This window comes from Triticum aestivum, chromosome 5B, assembly GCF_018294505.1.
Source record: "Triticum aestivum cultivar Chinese Spring chromosome 5B, IWGSC CS RefSeq v2.1, whole genome shotgun sequence".
NCBI classification, from domain to species: domain Eukaryota; kingdom Viridiplantae; phylum Streptophyta; class Magnoliopsida; order Poales; family Poaceae; genus Triticum; species Triticum aestivum.
Window position 1 is genome coordinate 570,468,655 of NC_057807.1, and position 16,670 is coordinate 570,485,324.

The 16,670-nt window shown below is 42.7% G+C and overlaps 1 protein-coding gene across 1 annotated transcript in view; it reads right to left on the minus strand.

Moving 5' to 3' along the window:
- LOC123115044 (ATP synthase subunit alpha, mitochondrial-like) overlaps positions 1-303 on the minus strand; it is a 3,174-nt gene extending 2,871 nt beyond the window's left edge. Inside the window, exon 1 of the mRNA XM_044536334.1 lies at positions 1-303. This exon is cut by the window's left edge and continues 1,440 nt beyond it. Coding sequence (XP_044392269.1) covers positions 1-61 — 61 coding nt within the window. The 5' untranslated portion in view covers positions 62-303.
- Between the last annotated feature and the right edge of the window lie 16,367 nt (positions 304-16,670).

A 16,670-nucleotide genomic window follows, 5' to 3' on the forward strand; every position in this document is an offset into this window, starting at 1 on the left:
AGTTGGTCATTCTACTTTCTAATAGAGTCGTGAGTTCCGCAGCTCTGGGTGAGAATTCCATACTTTAACAAATTAGATGGATGATATTTTGAAGGGAGAAATCCGCTTTCAAGAAAAAGATCTTTACTTCACACAATCTCGATTTGAATTCTCATTTGGTGAACCGGGCATCTCGGACAAAGACAATAACAAGAAGCGATGGGAAGACCCTTCGCGGTCCTGCTCCCTGGTCTCTACCTTGCTTACCGCCCCTCGTAGGGGCCAGCGTACCCATACCGAAAATGATTTACTCTTTTTATGGGCGCTTTCGACTAGGCTCTCGTTAAGGAATCGGCCCAAACAAGACCGAGATTCCCGCGAGAATTGCTACGCTGCCTGCAGTGAAATTGCAAGAATCACTTTATACGCTATTTCGTAATCGAATGAATTGAGCAACTGTATTTCCCCAGGTTTCCATTGGAAAAGGGGCTTTTTTTTGTATGCAAGTGATGATCGATTGGCGGAGAAGCCGCTCCCGTGTGGGGTGGCTGTGAGAATGATTCCGAGTCTTCCTGACCAGACCCATGTGGAACTTGTAAATAAATAGGTTTGTAAGTGCCTAGATGAGTAATAAGATAAGTACCTTTGCTAATAATCCAAAACCTTTCATCTTCTCTTTCTAGATATAGCAGCCTACCCATATTGATAGTGTAATTATTGATCTCCTCCTTCGGATAGCCCATTTTGAATAAGTGTTATGGGTAAGGGCTTGACCTACCAGTTGAATGGAATCTACCGCTCTTTATGCTCTCGCTAGCTTTGAACTTGTTTGTACTAGTAATCAAACCCAGAATCTCATTTCCCATTGCTTTCATCGCATAGAGCCAGATGCCGCATCCACAGGCCTATTTAGTAAGTGGGGTGTATCCTTGGTGACACTTGAGAAATAATCCTATACTTCCAATAACCAACTACTTCCTCCACGGATGGTACATGGCAGGCATCTGCCGGAACTAGAGGCGAGCACTTTTCAATCAATTACGAGAGGCATTCGCTTCTCTGATCTTTAATAAGCGAAGCAACGAGCCTAGTAGGGGAAATACCTTCCTCAGGAATGTCATCAAAGCCAGGTTCTCCAATCGTAAAAGGGAATATTCCATGGAACAAGGGTTGTTTTTAGGTGCTGTCCTTGGCAGACCACCACAAAAGGTCCGAATCAGGCGAAACTTCTTTTGGTGCCAGCAAGAAGTAGTAACAAGAACTCCTCCTCTGTTCAATATCAGCCTGGTTTAGGTCTAGGTCATAATGAATTTTCTGATACCTTCCTTCGTCCATAGATCAGCGTTATGCTTCTGTCCCGTGATGAAGAAGGATAGAAGAATGGTAAGATAGGATCGTATTAGTGAGCCGTGGGAAAAGAGTTTTTTCGTACCTTGATTGGACCCACCCAAAAGCAACAGGAATCCCTTTCTCCTCCTATAAGGAAATCTCATCGTTTCACTCTTCTTCAAGTACCATCGGATTAGTCAACTCAAACACTGAGAGATTACTATAGAACCAAGGCGGCTTTGAGGCTGGCTCCACTCTCCAAATAGAGCAGTTACTTCGTTGACGACAAGAACCCCATTTCCACTAGCCAAAGAGCAATTCATTTCTTCGACTCGATGCCTCCTCATTTGCTCCCATTCCCATATTAATAAAAGAATTAGGGAAATGCGAGGGAAAAGAATGCCAAAAGCATTTAGAGATTTGACTGGGATTCGTTCTGGCTCAGATGGCGAGGGATTGCTATAACTATTTTTAGAAGCATTAATGAGATCTCTTTTTTTCTTCATAAGCTTGCATCATGAATCCCACTTCCCACTTTACCTGCCTCTTTAGTAGTCTCACATCTCGGTTTAAGAAAGTGCTCGCTATATTCCCATACCTTCCTGTGCTTAATACCTAGCTTCAAAGAGCCCACTCTTTTATTTCATAGCCGAGAGGCATGAACGGTTGGGAAAAACCCTCTCCTGTGTGGGTCGTAAGAGTCGATTATCCAAGCGAGACCTTAGAGGGGAGGACACACCATAGCACCCATTGGTAGACTAGACTCCGGAGCTTCAAACAAACTTACAGTAAGCCTAATCAAAGCAGGCGCCCTCACCTCCTTCTTCACCGCCGGCGTCTACGGTTTGGGTGAAGGCATCAGCTCTGATACCATGTGTGATAAATTCTTCCCATTTTCCTATGATAGTAAATAAACACAACCCTTACGTATCCGTATTTTGTAATCACCTTTCCCTTCCCATCACTTCCTTATACTAGAATTCTGATGACACGTGCAACCCTGGCTACTTCGCTACCCTACTATTAACAATTACGGAGTTTCGATTGTTTATCCAATGCAGCTTAATATGGTTATGCCAACAAGGAGCATGAACTGAAGCTGGTTATTTACTTAGAAGAGGAAACGGCTAGTCAGCAGAGCAGCGCAGCGGAGTCATCATATTATCATATTCTTGAGTGTCTCCCCACGGGATGACTGCTTCCACCAGACTCTATTTCTATTGGTTCACCTTAGATTTATTGGTTGTCTACATCCGTCTAATCCTTATCTATAAGAACATAATCGCTAAGCTATGGATGCTTCGGCCGCACTCTCTACTCAGCTATCTGTTTCTACTGCGTTGCGTTTTGAAGGCCCGATACAAAAGAAAGTGGCCTTCCTTATTAGTAGTGATGGAGACGTCAGGTCCGAGAAGGAATAACCTAAAGCCAGTGATAGAATCTGTACAACCGGCAGGAGCGATTGATAAGATATCGCAGGAAGAGTGAACTAGTAGGCTTCTTGATCCTCAAATCAGTGGTAGTCACAAAGCCCGCACATTCCAATTCGATCATAACATGACTAGTTTCCTAAGGCATGACTTATCTTCCCAGAATAGCAAGCATATCGTAGCTATTTCACATAGTGTCCCGAGATATCAGTAGCTCTAGTCAATGCTGGCCTTACTCTTCCCTTTCCTCATGCTAAGTGGCAACCTCTTGTTTAAGAGTGCGGAATCCTATTTGTGTATCAGAAGACTATGGTGACCCGTAGATCTTCTATTTCGTCGGAATTCGTTGATTGTCATTTACAATGTTCGTCGTAAGATCACTGAAGGTCCTAAATTGGGAGAGTTTGCTTGCTATCGAACAAATAGTGGAATCTAAAAAAATAATGAAATCCATTCACACAAGCTGGACCATTGCCTTCGGCAACGCCCTAATTCCTTTCCTATCTTTCTTCTTTTTCTCAAGGACCTGTAAGAAGAAGCAAATCCCTTTCTTGAATGGCCGAGGAAGAGGCGGCACTGAACAAAACAAGATCCCCCTCTACCTATCCTTGGGGCTGTGCGCATTCTTAAACTTGAGCTGGGTAGGAATCAGGAGAAGGGTGCCTCGGGAGATAAGTAGTTCCTCACCTAAAGCCCTCGTAGAGTCTAAGTAGTGGACCAGAAATATGACATCCTTCCCGCTGTACTAGATTTTATCTGGTTAAAGCCAGGTGTGCACATTATATTCATTATAGAAGATATAGAAGATACTGCCATGCCAGCTGTTTCTTATTGGTAAGCTTGCTTTTCGTCGAATGTCTCTAAAGAGTGATGGTGAGTCGAGTAGCATGAATTTTCTATCCAAGGGGTCGCTAATGCGTTACTTGTATAGGATCTCAGTTATTATTGTCAGCTAGATCTACATAATATGCTTCACGCGGAGCCCTTACTTGGTTCGATTGGCATTTTTCTTATCATCCATCCACATAGGGAGAAAGGCCAAGGGCCCAGTGGAGTGATAAAATGAACTATCCAAATTAAGCTAATCCCGTGTCCAAGTTCAAACCCCACATAGCCACTCTTCTTGATCCCCCACCATCACTTGAACCGAAGAATCAACCCATTTCTTTGCCAATGGGTTTCTGCACAGAGAGCTAGATTAGAGATCGGATGTGCACCTTTCACTAGATTAAGGTACAAAATCCCTTACTAGGTTTGGTAAGTATGTTATGAAGGTGAGAAGTCATCAAACTTCTCGGTAGTGCAATGGATTACGGTAAATGTGCTAGCTTTCCTCCTGCTGGTTGATGAAAACGGACCTATCCCATATCTCAAAATGGCCCCGTACACTCCAATGGGAAGTAGAGAAAAGGGGAAGTGCAGAAAAGAAGGATCCCCAAATCTGAGGATATATAAACTTTGTTTGATTAAGGGAATTAGAAATAGAGAGCAATGGGATAGGAAAAGCTCACGGGAATGCAGGTACCGTTTCCCAGGGAAAAGAAAAGGGAACTTCACCTCTTCCTACTAATAAGATAAGGCAATCCAATCCTGATTCAAGATCATGTTGTCTCAACATAGCAATGCGTGTTATGGCAACCTGATTGTGATAACAACATCAAAGCCAAGAAATCAAGGTCGAACAGTTCGTTCCGTCATCAACTGTCAATTCTTTCGAAAGACATGCGAATGAACTACGCATTCGACCCTTATCAGCAAGGTCATCACTTGTACCAGGTCTTAGAAGGGCAGCTGCGGCATGTCTTCTCTATGACGTTAGGGCAAGGCTACCTCGCCAGCAATGGTTAGTGCGGTAAGGATAATCGGATGTGAACTAGCTTGCCCTGCTTGCGGAGAAAAACCAACCAAGAGGCGATGGAACCCTCAGAAAACTGCTAATATTGCCCCGGGCAGTACTGGCCATAGACTTGAGCGCAAAGGACAATAAGGCAGGAGCTGGTAGACAATTCTGCACAAATGCTAGGTGCACGAATGCTATCGAGTATAGTGGGAAGGTACTCACACTAAACCGACGGTGACGCTGGCTCCATACCGGATATGATTGGTATGGTAATATGACTGTGGTCCACTGGAGATGAAATATTATTCAGTGGTTAGGAATCCATTCCTTTCTAAGGAAGGTCTATAAGAACTGTTTCTTTCCGAGGTTTCCCCGAGGAAGGCTGAACCAAATTGGGCTAACTTGAATCTGTTTACCTGACTTCTATTTGAAACTACTCCTCCCCTCGGTGCATATTATCATATAGAAAGAAACGTTGCGATTCCGTATCTAGTTTGTGTTTGTTTTTATATGATATATCAGGTGTAGAAGTAGGCCAACACTTCTATTGGCAAATAGGAGGTTTCCAAATTCATGCCCAAGTACTCATCACTTCTTGGGTCGTAATTACTATCTTGCTAGGTTCAGTTATCATAGCTGTTCGTAATCCACAAACCATCCCGACCGACGGTCAGAATTTCTTCGAATATGTCCTTGAGTTTATTCGAGACTTGAGCAAAACGCTTTTCCTTTGCTTTTATTTCTTGTGTAGGCTATCGATTCCTAAACCAAGCCGGTGAGTGTCGCTTTTACACTTCAATTCAGAAATTGCCTCGTCACATAAACTCGTAAGTAGTGTTTCGGTTTGTTTCTTCGGTTCGGCTATCTGATGATGGATTGCTGCTTTCCGGAAGTTTTTGGCAATGAATTTATAGTATAAGAACTTGTTTGTGATTTCACTGCTCGGCTACAAGTGTCGATGAAATCGTGCGCATAAACTCAACAATAGTCTAGTTTTGGGTATATTAGGTTAAAAAAGAAAGGCATTTGGATAGGTTTCTTCATTTTCATTTTCCATTCTGAAATGTTCCCTGTAGTATAGTAGGTTCTCCGTTGGTGTGCTCTTTCTGAATTAGGTTGGTAATTCTATTTTATCCTCCGTTTTTCTTGGTTGGACCAACCCAACCGGCGATTTCCGACAAGTCTTTCTGCTTAGAGCAAGAAGCGGAACCAAAATAAAGCTTTCTTTATTTTCATTTATGGATAACCAATTCATTTCTTATATGGCCGCCGGAATCATTTTTTCGGTTGCCATTTTTGCCGCTTATAAAGCCGGACAAGTTTCTGGATTGAGTACTTTCGAAAAAGAAAGACAAGAATTCGATTTGGAAAAACTAAAACTTAATACCGAATATGTACTGGAGAGGGTTTGGGGGGAAAGTAAGGGTAATGCCGAATTGCCGGGGGGACTTACTTTCAAAGAGATAGTGGAAAAATCCCTTATCTACGAGGAGTCTTGCCACGACCAAATTCTTGGCTTGCACCAAATTCATTTGGATCTTATGAGTAATGGCGCAAGCAGTAGCTACTTTGTTCACATTCTGGATGTGTATGGCCAGAATGTAATGTAGCTTTTTGTTCAGCTTTTTCATCTCTTCGACCAGGAGCCGTTTTGGACTCAATTATGATCGATGAATCGGAGGAACAAGCAGACATTATCTTCATTTCTGCCGGAGATTCATACAACCCCAATTGATGAAAGACCCAGCAGCGTCGAGGAAAGCTCAATGTGGCGGGTCTCAAGTGGGACGGACCCAAGAGGGGCCTTACCACACCATTTCTTCTACTCTATATTCTATCGTTTCTTCCTGGTTCTTTCACTTCCGAGAAATCCCCCAAAGCCAAGATCTCTCATCTTTCATTACTTATTCCTTTTTCTCATCCTCGTACTTTTCCCTCAGCCCGATGGCGAGGACGTCTTTCATTACCTCTTCGTTAAAAACTATCCCGAATTTACCCTCATTTCTCTTCTTTCTTTTGGATTCTTTACTATAAGACCCAACACATTTAGCTCCTTGCTTTTTCTTCGCAAGACGAACCAACTAGCTCGATTAGCATTACAAGAGAACTTGAAACCCCTGAACATCCAAAACAACTGCATTTTGTCCTCAGGGATGTAGAGAGTGGCATAGAATTCTCTGATGATGTTCTCATCATATCTCTGCTGAAATCCATAAAATTGAGTAAGCTTGCAGGACTCAAATAAGGGAATGACTGATTTCAGATCTTCTTGCTTGCTGATGTGAGACAAATCTGCCCATCTGTGCGGAACCAGTTTCTTGTTGGAGTAGACTGAATGATAAGTATTGAATTGCAACATATCATGGAAACGTGGGTCTGGGCAGGATTTCTCTTTTGCTGATCCATCTTCATTTGAGAATGGGTCTTCTCCTCTTATCCTTGTAAATTAAGCTTTGTCCATCTTGTGAAGATCTTCAGTTGCTAAGCTTGAGGAACACTTTGGCAAGCTAGCATGCTCAGCAACTGAGATCATCTGAGCCTCTTGATCATTAGAAGATGCATCAGGCTGACTTGTGGGTTCATGTTGATGAGAGTGTGCTGCATTTGCTGCTTGTCCTTCATATGATATTTCATCAGCAGGAGAAGGAGGAGAGACTGGTTGAGTTGACCTTTCATTCTCCTGAACTACAGCAGCTTGTTTAGAGGTGTCTTGTGGTGTTGCTCCAGTGTTTGCTATTTCGGCTTCAGATGCTTCTTCTTCAGCCGGTGTGGGGTGAAGAGAAGCAGACCGTGCGGGCAGCTCACCATCAGCTGGATCAGCTTCTTGATTAGAGGTAGATGGGAATAAAGCCTCTTAATTTCTTGGAGGTGATCTCCTTAGTTGTTCCTCAGTATATAGCTCTGGAGCAGGAGCAGAGGGTGGTGGCAATCCAGAAGAGGGGTCTACTGCAGTTTCCCTTTCTTGTGACTCAGTAGTTCCTTCAGATTGTGCATTTGACTCATGTGCATTGACCTCCTCATGAGTATCTAGCTCATTTGCTGGCATCTGTGAGTGTGCAGCTGGAGATATTGATGTTTTTGCTTCAGCTTCACCTGAGCTGGTCAATGGTGGAGGTGAAGAAGTAGATGCCTTTGTTATATCAACATAGAATGGAGCACCTCCAGGTGACTCTTGAGCTTGGTCAGGAGTTGACTCTATGTTCACTTCTGAGGCTGTGTTGGTTTGAGAGGAAGACGGCACCTCCACTTCTCTAGCTTCCTGCACTATAGGCTCAAGAAATGGGTTTGAGACTGGCTTTCTTCTTGTTACCTTCTTTATGCCTGTCCTTCCTTTGGCCATTGTGGATAGGTGGGATAGAAGAGTGGGCATGTGGGCTTCTATCAAAAGATACCGCTATCGCTACGCTCATATACGTCAAGGAAAGGAAGGGAGCAAAAAGATACGTTAATGTTTCCACCTACTCTCTTTTATAGCACAGGGTGAGTTAAGTATAGGGATGATCCACTTGTCGTAAATAGCGGCACGTTAGAACATTATCTACATGTTTCCTTTTCTTGCTTCATGGCACATGCCTATTGTAAAACATACCTACCGGGAGAAAAGTACCAGTTTGTGAACATGCCATTCCCTTTCTTCGTGCACTCATTTACTAGATAGTCAGGAACCTTCTTTTGACTTGACCATCTTACTTTACTAGTAGAGTAGTAGGCCTTTGCTTCTGAACGACCTTACAAAATGGATCAATTAGAAATGAATCAGTGTCATAAACGAATTTCGCTAACCGTAGTAGTAAATAGCGTGACACCAAGCAATCGATCAAAGCCAACTCAAGTTGTATGGAAGGTGGACGGTCGAATTACCCAACTAAAATGAAGAAAGCAATCCGCATAGCCGGAGTCCAGTTGGATAGTTCAGGCTACGGAAGAAGACATGATGCCATTTCTCTTATTGATACAGGAAAATGAGCTATTAGTAGAAACTACCTTGAATTGCCATGAACCATCCGAGAGTAACCACGCACCCGAGGTGTTCAAAGCCCCTTAGCAATGGGAACGGAATACTTTATTAATAGAGCGTTTGTGAAAGGAAATTCCTGAAATGATGTATCATCGAAATGGTTCATTTCAAAATGTTACCGCATCACCGGTAGGATTTCCAGCTTTCTTGATGGTAGGTTTGGGAATTTTTCTAGCGAAGGAAGGGACCAAGGAAGGAATTCGTAGCCCAGAACCTTAAGCAGGAGCTCATAACATATACGAATGGAAAGATTCCAGCTATTTTTTCCTACCCCAATAGTAAGTATCGGAAAAAGGACTCCTTCTCGAAAGAGATAGGCAGTCATCGCATTATCTACTTGATTATGATATGGATTTGGATCCAACGGATAATGCAAATCGAAAAATCAAGCCCGCCTATAAATGAAATAAATGAAACTGAAAGTGCAGTACGAACTGGTAGAGCGAGAGCAGCTAGTTTAGAAGGAAAAGAAAAAGGGCGCCTACTCAGTGGTAAGTTAGGTCATTCCTTTCTGGCTATCAGAAAAGAGTGTGATTGAGGGTCCCATAAGGCAAAGGGAAGGTGCTCCCCCGACCTACTACCCTCGGAGAGATTCCTACGGTTTTCTTTTAAAAAATAATATATAGGTGGGAAAGTGGTATGAATATGGGGTTCGAAGTCGCCTAAAAGAACCTTTCTCATTCGCAAAGCTAAACAAAGTAGAGAAAAGGGGGTCATCCCATTGGCCAGACTGAGCATCAAGCCAGCCAAGAAGTCAAAGCGAAGAAGGAGTGACTCGCATGAGTCAACACTTACTACTCAGGTCCGGTATATATATCTCAAATTCGAATATAGAAATGTTAATGTTATGATTTCGGTATTGTTGAAACTGGCTTTCACATGAATAACCCCTTTTGTTATTCTACGTGCACTCTTCCGTAAACTAAAACGGGCATTCCTACGCAAACTAATAGGCACTTTCTTACGTGAACCTATTTTTGGTATAGCTTTGCTAATCTTTGATGGCCATCTGTACTTGTGAAAAGAGATAGAGCCGTCTCGCGCATCACTGCTTACTTGTGATCTAGATCTGCATCCTGATAAGGTGCATCCCGTTAAATGATCTTATGTAAAACTTATCACCACAGATAATAAGCAGGGCAGAGTTTTGAAAAGTACAACTCGATCTTTCACCTCAGCTTATGGTGGTGACTTTACCTATTTTGGAATTTCTATATGTCATCATACCTTTTAGGATCTTAACCATCCTCATCTTGTAAAGTTTCTATGGCGAAAACTGTAGGCGGGTGACCCTGACGATTGCACCAAGACTGGTATCAGAGTCCCTCGGTAATAAAAATCATAGAGGCCAAAGTTGCTAATGTATCTGCAAAAGAAGAGCTATAGGAAGTAGCAAGGAATCCCACATGAACCATAAGCTAGAATACTGGTATCAAGAGATGTTATTACAGGTACAACCCTATTTTCGTCACTGTATAGAGGCATTCGAGGTTTCATAAACAAAGGTTAGATAGGTGGAAAAAAGCTAGGTTAGATAGTAAGAACTTGGTAATTGAGGCTTGGCCAAAGCAGGATCTATGGTTCGGTTGCTTTTCTTCTCCTGATTTTCTGATCCAAATCCTATTTCATTGATTTTCTGACTGGAATTCCAGAAGGAAAACTAGGAGAAATTGACTGGAAATGATTATCCCATTTCTTGCTTTCCCAACCGGAACAGCAAACTAGTAGGAAAGGATCTGTTATTTTGGAGTTCTGTCCCAACCTTCATTCAATTATCCGGGCTCCCCTTCGGCTTGAAGAAGACCGCTTTCCCTTTCTTTTCTTCCCTGGCACCCAGCATAAGTTATAGGGAGCCCTGAGGGTAGACCCAACAATTTGTCAATCTATACACAGCATAAGTTATAGGTCGGCTAGGTCAATCAGTTGAGGGAAGGCCGAAGTAGTTTTGGTTTCGGAAATCAAGGCAGATAAGCTATGGTGTCCTATAATCCTCTCCCCTGAAGGGTTGTTAGATTACCAAGTCCGCAAGGAATGGGAAATAGGACCTTTAAATCAATGCAAGTAAGGGCTGATTAACCTAAAGAAAAGAGTGCATGCATCAGAAAACACTTTTATTTGATTCTAATTCTCGTATCAATAAGATCATATCGGGATCCATCTATGAAAGATCTCTATTGCATCAATAAAACAAACCCCTATATATATATCCCTTTTTGGTATAGAAAGTTCCAGCCAATTCCAATAGCTTGTGATAGAGTCAAGGGTGCGATTACCCTTGAATTTCAGCTCACACTTTCGGAAAGCTCGATAGTATCGTATTCCGCTCATATGCTCTCGTTATGTAATAGAATACCTTTTACCGTTCATCAAGTGAACGTAGCCCTTTCTTAGTCTATGGCCCTTTATTCTTAAGTGGGGGAATCCCCTGAAAGCCGGTGATCGAGTGAGTTTTTTCCAGGAAGCTAGTTCTTTAGGGCTTAAATGCGCCGCTTGTCGGCTGTGAAAAGTATACCTTTCCTTTCCCACCTGTTTTCGGTGCCTTCTTTATGCTCTTTCCTAAGGAAGCAAGAGGAAGAGTGAGGGTCGACAGGCAAAGAATGGCTTGAGTGAAAGCTGGAGTGGCACAAGATAGATTGAAAGCAAAGGGAATAGCTCATATGGAAAGAAACATATATAGTCAATGAAATTCTAAAGATAGCCGTAATAAGCGATATGATAAAAGATTCAGAATGAATGAATAGAATCTAATAACATCGGGTTCCCGTGAAAAAAATGGGATTGGGGGAGTAGTTCCCCTCTAGCCAATCCTAAAAGTTCTTCTGCCTTCGATCCCGTGGTAAGCCTTTGAAGTTTCCAGCCAGTAGACAAGAAATTCAGTAAGTAATAGAAACGGGATAGCCATCATAAAAGGGAAATCTCAATCAGTACTTCTTTTTTGGAAAGCGAGGTTGAGTTATATGAAACTAAGGCAAGAAGACGAAAAGACGTTCACGTTACCAATTCCGTCTCGTCTGATCTTTTATTGGTTTTGTTTTTTCTCTCGTGCCCTTCTGGGCGGTACAAAGAACTGATGTAGGGGTTGCCGCTCCTTAGTTCATCTCTCGGTAGAACAAGGCACCTATGCGGTGGGTTCGACTCCCACAGGAGCGTACATTTCCAATCGATTTGGTACTTTTCTTGATTTAGAGTTCTTGCTGTCCATTACGGATTCTTTAGCGATGTAAAGCCATCAAGCAGTAGACCAGCAAGGGTTTTTTCTGTCTCGGTATTCGTTCTTGAATCAGTGACTGAGAGTAAGGGCTAGTGATCCATCTAATCACTAAAGGTGGGGCATCTTTCTTTTCGTAGTAAGCAACTCTATTGAGAATCTAGTTTCTTGATCGAAGTAAAGAAGAATTTTAGTTCCTCTTTAGGCGAGCTACTTCGTTCCTATTCTCCGATTCTGAATAGGAGAAGGTTGTAATGAACCCAAAATACTTCGCTAAGGTTCAACCGTTTTGCTACGATTTTCTTCCAATTTCTTCTAAGGAATTCTGATCAAGAGAAAAAAATTCTAAGCGAAGGCACCTTTCTCTGTATGGAAAAAGGAAGAAGATGCTGCTTCGGCTTCTGTTTCTAGCTCTGCTTGAGCTGCTTCGTCTGTTTCTCTTGATGTGGGTGTCGGTCTTTTGAGATCTCTTCTCTCACTTTCGGAGCACAGTTGGTCCTCAATTTGAAAACCGACAAAGGTGACTTCTTCCCTATTCACGCCTTGATGCACCTTTTTTCGTGTTCAATCTCGCCTAAGAGCAGTGCATCAATACAACAGAGTTCTTATTCTTACCCTTCAAAAGATCGGGAAAGGTCATTCTAGGATCTTTATCAGATGTCTCATTCCATCCTTTACCTTGTGCCATGCATGATTCCTAGATCGACTGAATCATCAATTCGAACTTTAGGAACGTAGTCCTTTTGGCCACACAGGAAAAGGTTCATTGTTTTATTTGAAGTAGTGAAACTAATCAACCAAGCGAAGCAAAAGAGATACAAGTAGTGATTATTATTAAAAGATTGGAATGCTATTAAGCATAACGAGACGCTAGCTCACGTTGGCATCTTTCAACCTTTTGGATAACTTCTCTCCATACTAACCAAGAAGAGCAGGGCGGTTTTACTACCATTAGCGAGTAGTTCCCTCTCCATTTTGCAATACAAATATAAGATCACTATTATTACGAGTGGTGAAAGCGAAAGCAATAGTCGCGTCCTGGAATCCCAGTAAAGGAGAGTGATTTTCGTCAGAAAGAACAAAAGCTGGAGGAATGCGATCCAGAAAAAAAGGAAACATTGCACTTTTATTCGTTTGCAAGTAGTTGAAGTGGGAATCCACTACCAAAAGAGAAAGAGTTCAGCTGCCCCGATTTCTCGAAGGGTAAGAAGAAAATAAGAAGTCTCTTGAGCAGTGAGGAGCACAACGATTTGTGCTCTGAGCGATAGAGGTCAAAGGTGCTACTAAAAGGGGGCAATGAGATAACAGCTTGAAACAATAGGAGAGAAGTGGTAGCTTCATGTCGGGGCGAACTGAAACATCTTAGCCGTAAAAAACCTTCCCTTTTCAAGTCCTTGCTATCCCTCTCACTCTACCCAACTATCTATAATGGGGCAGAGAAGGATAAGCAAAGTAGGCGCACGAATATTTATTAATTAAGAGTTTTCGAGACTTCATTCTCTTTTTAGTTTTGACTCTGGGTCCGGTACAGGTTGACGCGGAGGATAGGGATGGGAAAAGAAGCCCTACCTTTGGGAAAGACCGGATCATAACATGAATTTCAAGGCATACTTAGTAGATGCAGATCTAGGTACTCTTCCTTCCCCAGATGGGGAATGGGCCAAGACGATCCGTTGTTTGCTCTGAAAGTGCATTTGCTAGTTCGAAAGAAGTTGAATCCGGGTGCAAATGGGATTCAAAATGATTCTTATGTTTCGTAGCATGCTGCGCAGACTCACTTGGTAAATAGCCTTCCCTAAAAGAGGCAAGGTGCTCACACATGAAATTCCCTTTTGAAGGATATCCTATTTGACTTTTATGCCATACTTGGGCAAAGCCATCGAGACTATATCCATCACCAGGAAGAAGAGAAGCGAAGCCATAATTTCTTTTGGATAAGCATGAGATATCTAGTACAGTAACAGTGGTCGAATTGCTGCATAGCCCCCCTAATACGAATTTGGCAAATCCTCGTTCTAAAGTTAGCGCACCATTGAGGTAAGTAAATATTAGTAGGCACACAGGCAGCCCGTTGCAAGGAAGGAAAGAGCAAGAGCTAGGGCTAAGTGCTCGAGTTACGGTTGTTGACTCGGAATTGTAAGCCGAAGAAGCATTCCTGTGACCTGGCCATATGAATGGTTTCTTTCTCAATACCAGAGCTAAATAATTAGGCATCAAAATTCAAAGAAGGTTTGCCTTCACTTCAACCTTAACCATTGACGGAAGATTCATACCTATGAATATTCCCCTCCTCATTTGCTGAAAGCACTTCCTATAGCGAACCAGGCAAGGAACATATCGAGTAGGCTAGTACCAATTCCTCCACATCAACAGCAAAATAGGCATATGAATCTTAAGTAGGAAATTCCTTCATCTCAGATGAGGTAGGTAATCTACCATAATTTATTTCCATTTCCAGGTAAGATGAGCGGAGACGAGTTTATCAGCACCGATACCCCCACGCATCGTGGCCGGTTCCCTCGGGGGTAGAAACTTAGCTTGGAGAAAGATCCCGTTGATCTTCGGGCTGGCCCTTGCCTATTGAAAGTATGGTGTCTCATAAATGCTTTGTTAATGCCTCTTATTCGTAGGATCGGTCCAAAGCGCGGCTGACTTGACGTTGATAGGCTTGTGCGTGCTCTGCCGCTCGTAACCTTTTTTTCTCCCATCAATCGAATCGAGGAGGTCAAGTTTCGAGAGCAGAGCCTCTCGCTTCTGATTATCAGTCATATCGTCGTCGAGCAGAACGCGCAGGGAAGGAATCGTCGAGTTCACTGGGAAGAATGGCGTCCATGCCAACGACTAAGGAGAAGGGGACCAGTGGCTATACAGATTGACGTCCGATAAGCCCAGAGAGCCTCAAGAAGGCGATCTGGCCAGTCTCCTCTGACTCAAAAGTGTTTGTAGCTATGGTATGGGTCTGGTCTGAAGACCAATGGGTCAAAAAAGGGGATATCCTCTTCTTTGGCTACACCAACTAATGTAGTAGATTGCGTTCCTGGAGGACACTTTCTCCATTTCGTCGGTACTGGTAACAACGGATCTTGACCTCGTTTCTTTTTCTTGTTATTTGACTTCTTGGAATGGAATTCTTCTCATGATAGTCACACAAGCAAAGGAGAAGAGGATGGGTCCCGAGGGAACTCTTTTTCTTCTATTCTAAGTTTTGATTGCACGAGCAGCATAACAACATAACAGTTTTGTGTAAGGAAGTAAGGAAAGACTCCTTTCTGAAATTGAAGGACTTAATTAGCCTGTCGTATATAACAGATAATGAGTCTCAAAGAGAGTTTCCAATGGGTTACATCAAGTTCCATTCCCAGTATGCGAAATCAGTAAACACGAATATCTGTATATAAGAAACTTCTATTCCAATCCACAATCGGTCCAACAAGGCAACTGTCGTCAACTAGATCAATCAGGAATAAGCAATATGTCGTACCCTATCTGTCATATTTGCTTTTCAGTAAAGGGTACACATGACTTTCTTTTTACTTATTCAATTCTCTGTCTTGCTAAACACAAATCCTTCTTTTCTTGTATAGACGAAATAAAAATGAGAACTAAGTAGGTTTCGACCCATTAAAGGAGTCAATGGCTCGCACACAAAGCAGGAGGAAATCGGTACCCCGCGAGGCTGGCGAAGTCGGCACAAGAAGTAGGCGGAGTAGAGGCAGCAATTGCAGGCTCAGGTGCGGCTAAATCGCAATCAATATTCCCGTCTAGGGTTGGCGGAGTTGGTAGAAACAACGGTTGGCGATAAGCTGGTACTAGTTTCATTCTTTCTATTCAAAAAAAAATCCAATACCCGGAACTGGTAAATCAAACAATGTAGGCACACGTTGGCACAATTCTGTAAATAAGAGATGTCTCATCCGGTTGAGCTGTCGCAATCAGTCTTTCTCTTCCTTTCTTAGTAGCAGATCCAACATGACTGTATTAAACCTTAAGCAATCAGGGTTAAGCTAGCTCATTGCCTGAAAGTGGAGCTCGCATTATACACCTTGACCCCCACCTTTTTTGAATCCTTCCTCCATATATATTGTTATATAAGATAAGTCCCATAACTGCCTCATTCAGATCGATTCCAGTCGCTGCTACGGTCACATCAATCCGTTATGGCTCGGACCCTCTTAGCAGCTGGATCCTTCGGGAAGCCATAGTAGGGATTACGTCAGTACATTCTTAGGCGAGCAGTGGGTTATATCGCCCCTATTTTGTTTTTGACCTTCTATCTTTTTTAGGCATGGGACCAAACCAAGGTTGATCTAAGTTGAACATTCCTATGGAACTCCCCTTTAGACGACTTCTCTGCGCTTGCCCAGCACCTTTCGTTTTATGGACCAGGACCAATTTCACCTCAGACCATGGTCAAGTCATAACTGACTGGATAATGTTCTCTCAAGGACCTGCAAAACTCTCTAATGCGGATGATCAAACGTTGCTTCAGATGTGTATGAGAAGGAAGCGTCTCACAGGACTCTTAGATAGAAACCAGCATAGTCTATGAATTAGCATGAACAGTTTATTGAACTTGGTTGCACTCGTAAAGCGAGCGTGAAGAGAGCTGCGAAAGAAGCCCACAGAACGGAGCGGTTATTTTTCCTGACTAGCAAGTGGACAGGCTCAGATGGCGTAGCTGATGTGTCATGCTAGGTATCTTTTATTGGCCAAGTCAGGCAGGATAGTCAAGTAAGAAAATAGACCATAAGCCATCCTTTATGTTTTTTTTCTAAGAAAGGAACAATAAATAGCTCATAGTTTCCTTGCAACTGCCCTAAGAGTTGTTCTTCTATCATCAGCGAGAGTTTACTTTGCTGTCGATGC